The sequence below is a fragment of the Nicrophorus vespilloides genome, unplaced genomic scaffold (genome assembly GCF_001412225.1).
Source record: "Nicrophorus vespilloides isolate i.1.1-1 unplaced genomic scaffold, Nicve_v1.0, whole genome shotgun sequence".
In the NCBI taxonomy this organism is placed as follows: Eukaryota; Metazoa; Arthropoda; class Insecta; order Coleoptera; family Silphidae; genus Nicrophorus; species Nicrophorus vespilloides.
Window position 1 is genome coordinate 107,259 of NW_017097317.1, and position 4,845 is coordinate 112,103.

Here is a 4,845-nt window from a genome sequence, read left to right on the forward strand (position 1 = left end):
CAAAGAGGAGAAAGAGGAAGAGAGCAAGGAGGGGGAAGAGGAAGAAGAGAGCGTGGATGAGGATGAAAAGAGAAAGGAAGAGGTAGAAAGCAATCGAACTCTGTTGATCGTGCAATGCCCGTATAAGGAAGCAGTTGAAGTTCGAGGAAGTCGAGGTTACTGATGTTATAAATTTAAATTATATATTTGCTAAAATGTTTTTATAATTTTGTAGGAGCCTAAAGCTGCCGAGGATGGCACCGGATGTAACGCATCAAAGAGGGAGATCAAATAGGAGAAAGAGGAAGAGAGCAAGGAGGAGGAGGAAGAAGAGAGCGTGGATGAGGATGAAGAGAGCAAAGAAGAGGAAGAAAGCAATGGCTTGTTCATCGTGCAATGCCCGTATGAGGAAGCAGCTGAAGTTCAGGTTCGAGGAAGTCAAGGTTACTGATGTTATAAATTTAAAATATGCATTTGCTGAAATTTTATTATAATTTTGTAGGAGCCTATAGCTGCCGAGGATGGCGGCGGATGTCGCGCATCAAAGAAGAGGAAAAAGAGGAAGAGAGCAAGGAGGAGGACGAAGAGAGTATGGATGAGGATGAAGAGAGCAAGGAAGAGGAAGAAAGCAAATATCTGTCCATCGAACTCTGTTCATCGTGCAATGAAGGAAGCAGTTGAAGCTCAGGTTCGAGGAAGTCAAGGTTACTAATGTTATAAATTTAAAATATGCATTTGCTGAAATTTGTATTATAATTTTGTAGGAGCCTATAGCTGTCGAGGATGGCGTCGGATGTCGCGCATAAAAGAAGATCAAAGAGGAGAAAGAGGAAGAGAGCAAGGAGGATGACGAAGAGAGCATGGATGAGGATGAAGAGAGCATGCAGGAAGAGGAGGAAAGCAAGAAAGAGATGAAGAGCAACGATGAAGAAGAGTCATAATGGGTCTAAATGTATGTGATTTGTACTGTGAGTTGCATAAGTTCCAATATATTAATCGTGATGTCATGCGCGGTCAGGGTATTTTTTTCTTCTGTGTCCATTTTCTACCCCCTTTTGGTGTTTAACGGTCCCCACAATGTTTTGTTCGTGAGCTACGGCCGCCCTATCTGGGTAATTAATATTATGTATTGATATGGAATCTGGCATAATAATATGAATAAGCATTAAGTTTCTAATTGTATATAAAGCAACGTATAGTTCTTTCTAGAAATGTGAAGGTTAAAAAAAATGATCATTTCTCATTACAATAACTGATGATTATGTTGTTCTATGATAATAATCTACTGATTTTGTCATTTTTAATCAATCACTGAATTAATTTCTCATTTTTTATTAACTCAAAGTATTGTGATTATCAATAATCTGTTGATGCTTTCTTCAACGATCTTAGTAGTAAAAAAAATATAGAATAAAGTTTGTCTTTAGATTGGGTTGCATTATCTCATACGATTGTAATTCGTATGCCGTCGTGCATGCTCGGCTAGGGTATATAGTCGAACAATGAATATTACTGTCGTCCGTATGAATAAAATACTATGATTAGTCAGGGGGGGTTCACGGGATACGGCAAAATTGTAATCTTTTTTTACGATAAATCAGTTGGTATGAGCTTTGTACACATGCCTTGAGAGAGAAGATTTTTCGTCCGAAATCGGTTGAATTCGGAACCAATCGGCTCCGGGTACTGTTTCAAATGTTTACTTTTCTATAATAAAACTTTTTATGAATATTAAAATCTTTTGTCTGTTTTCGCCATTTCTATTTCGCCGTTGTGATGAAAAAAGCAAGTAAGGAACATGTCTACAATTATTCTTTACATATATATATTTATGTGTGTCTAAGTACAATTGATTTAATGTACGTTGTTTGTTGCTATGGTTTATTATTGTTGCGTCCCAGGGTGCGATAGTAAAAGCGGCGATGATATACTAATGATAGAAAATTTCCTCCACTTGATTCTTCTTTGTTCGAGCAATGGAAAATTACTACGATGAAGGTAACTAATCATTCTACTCAATACATTTAAATTACTGTTAATTATTGTTTTTGTAGACCAAGTTATCAATTGGTGTATAGGAAAATTCGCAAATAAAAACAGTTTAAATTTAAATTATTTTTTTAATTTAAATTAAATATATATATATTTATATATATAAATAAATAATACATTGCGCGTGCGTGCGCTGTATAGTTATTTTTTGTTTTTAACGTTAGCATGGGAATTGTTCGTGCTTGGCAGCACTTCATAGCACTTGATAGCAACTTCAACTTGCTCACTCGGTGCAACTTCAAGTTGTACCTAGCGAGCAATTAATTAACCAGCAACTGACGGTCCTCCCTGGTTGTACCTAGCGAGCAATTAATTAACCAGCAACTGACGGTCCCCTGGATGGTACAGTGTTAAAATGGCATGTCGCTTATGTGATGGTGATGAAGATCTCATCGACATTTTTGATGTCGAGTGGGAAGAAATTGGCGGATATAATTTTTCGACGGCAATCGAAGTGAAGACCGGTATTTGCGTAAGTTATAATTTCTTTAATTTTTTTAATGCAAGAGCCGCATGTTGCCGATCTCTGGAATACAATAACATTCATGAGGTGATGGTCTTGTTATTATTTTTTGATTAATAGGTGCCATTCTATAATGGATCTCTTATATAATATTGAAAAACTTGCTGATTTATGAATGTAATTTCATTAAATTACAGATTACGCCTAACGATTTCCTCTCTACCAAAGTCTGTCCAACATGCATACAGGCTGTCCGCAAGTTCACGCTAAAGTGCTATAGGAAAATGAAGAAAATCGAGGTTACTGGTGTTATAAATTTAAAATATGTTCTATTTGCTAAAATTTTATTATTTTGTAGGTGCCTGTAGTTGCGGAGGAATTCGTAGAGGTTACTGATGTCATACACTTAAAATACGTATTTGCTAAAATGTCACTATTTTGTAGGAACCTATGGAGGAAATCGCCGAATATGACGAACCCAAGATGAAATCAAAAAACAAGAAGAGCAAGAAGGATAAGGAAAGCAAAGAGGAGGAAGAGAGGAAGAAGAAGGAAGAAATCAAGAAACAGGAAGAGGTGACGTTGGAGGAGGAGAGCAAGAAGAAGAGAAAGAAGAAGGAGAGCAATGTGGAGGAAGAGAGCAAGAAGAAGAGAAAGAAGAAATGCAAGGAGGACGAAGATAGCAAGGAGAAGGAGGAGACCATGAGGGAAGAAGAGACCAAGAAGGAGCGCAAGAAGAAGAAGGAGGAGGAACAGAGCAACGAGGGGGAACAGAGTAAGAAGGAGGATGGAGAGAGCAAGAAGGAGCGCAAGAAGAAGAAGAAAAGCATGGAGGACAAAGAGAACAAGGAGGAAGAAGAGAGCAAGGAGGAGGAACAGAGCACGAAGGAAGAAAAAATAAAAAATAAAATTAAAGACAAAATATTTATATATATGATAAATAGAGGAAAAATCCAGGGAACGAAAATAGAAATCAATTTGAAAGTGTAATTCTTCAGTTTGCGATGGAGTGCACCAAGAGAGTCGGCATTGCAAATAGTAAATAAATAAATTTGACTGTCCGATCGTATTATTTATTCGCTTCGTTTACTAGCGATGCGATTTTCAGTTCCGCATGCAATTAACATGCATCAATCGTCGGCCGAGAGCAAACATTCATTCATAATCGTCTCTTTTTTTGTACTCTTTTTAATTATGTAACGCTGACTTTGTGCGAGCCGTTCGTGGAGCCATCATGTCATTTCCATTCAACTCCGATGCATTAAATCAATCCACATAATTTCGACTATCTATCGGCTTTAATTATGATTTTAGCGAGTTATTTATGTGGATCTGTCCGAACTCGTAGTTTTATCCATTTCATTATCTATATTTTCTTTCCATCCTTTATTACTTATTTTGTGTGCTTTAAAATTATTATTTTTATGGTAATATTTTATTACTTTCAGTTTATTTAAATACTTTAAACTTAAAATAAATGTAATAGCTCCATTTATGGTCATCTATGCGCAAACAATGTAGATAATAGTGTCATCTAAGATAGATGTGCGCACATTGTATCATAACTATACACTAATATATGTTGGAGTATCTAAGACGACAGCACCTGATCAAACATCGTAGTCCACACATGGTAGAGATACAAAGAGTCATTGTTTCCACGCTGGAGCGTGTGAACAACAGTTCTGCCAAATAACATTGTCAGCACTTGGGAGAACAAGGACGGACACGTGTGCATGATCGAGGCAGCACATCTTCGTGATCTTCAGGGAAGAAGGGTATTTCCCCCGGAGGAGTGGGAGTGGAATACGTCAGCCGAAGGATCAGCGGGAATGGAGGCATTCGGATTCAAGATTCAGACTGGTGAACTGGATGGCCACAGTAGCTGAGACTTATCGCTGATGTAGTTCACTAGCTCTGAGATTGCAGAAGGATTAGTTTACTAAGTTTATTAACTATTGTTAGTGGTTATTTGTAATAATGGCTTCTCCAAACTCCTCACTCGGGGAGTAATCCTGACGATTCGACATCAGAAGTGGGATATACCAGAGAAGATGATACAAAAAAAACACTTGGGCCATTAAGATGTAGTAAAAGTGATCAAGTTCTGCAAGTGCTTCCAACACGTTTCACACCATCTTCGAAGTTGGCTGATCCTCTCAGGATGAGGAAATCGTGAAGAATTTTGTCTGTTACACCACCTTGTAAGGATAGTGTGCCAAAAGATTAAAAAGTTTTTTTTTGTATAGAAGCAGCCTGCGTTATTTCGGCTCGATCATCATATTGGTCCGAAGCGTCAGGTCGTTTCTATACCGAACGACTTGGAGCCGACCAGTCACCTGGAGCTGATC

General features: G+C 37.8%; 2 protein-coding genes across 3 annotated transcripts in view; one reads left to right on the forward strand and one right to left on the reverse strand.

Annotated features, from left to right (window-relative positions):
• The window catches only part of LOC108559784 (lachesin-like), a 65,440-nt gene that overhangs the window by 47,441 nt on the left and 13,154 nt on the right, over positions 1–4,845 (reverse strand). The gene's annotated exons all lie outside the window — the stretch shown is intronic.
• On the forward strand, positions 94–849 carry LOC108559786. Its single transcript, XM_017917133.1, has 4 exons — positions 94–155; positions 215–422; positions 482–683; positions 744–849. The coding sequence occupies exons 2-4, from the start codon at positions 234–236 to the stop codon at positions 827–829; spliced, it is 477 nt and encodes a 158-aa protein (XP_017772622.1). The 5' UTR covers positions 94–155; positions 215–233; the 3' UTR covers positions 830–849.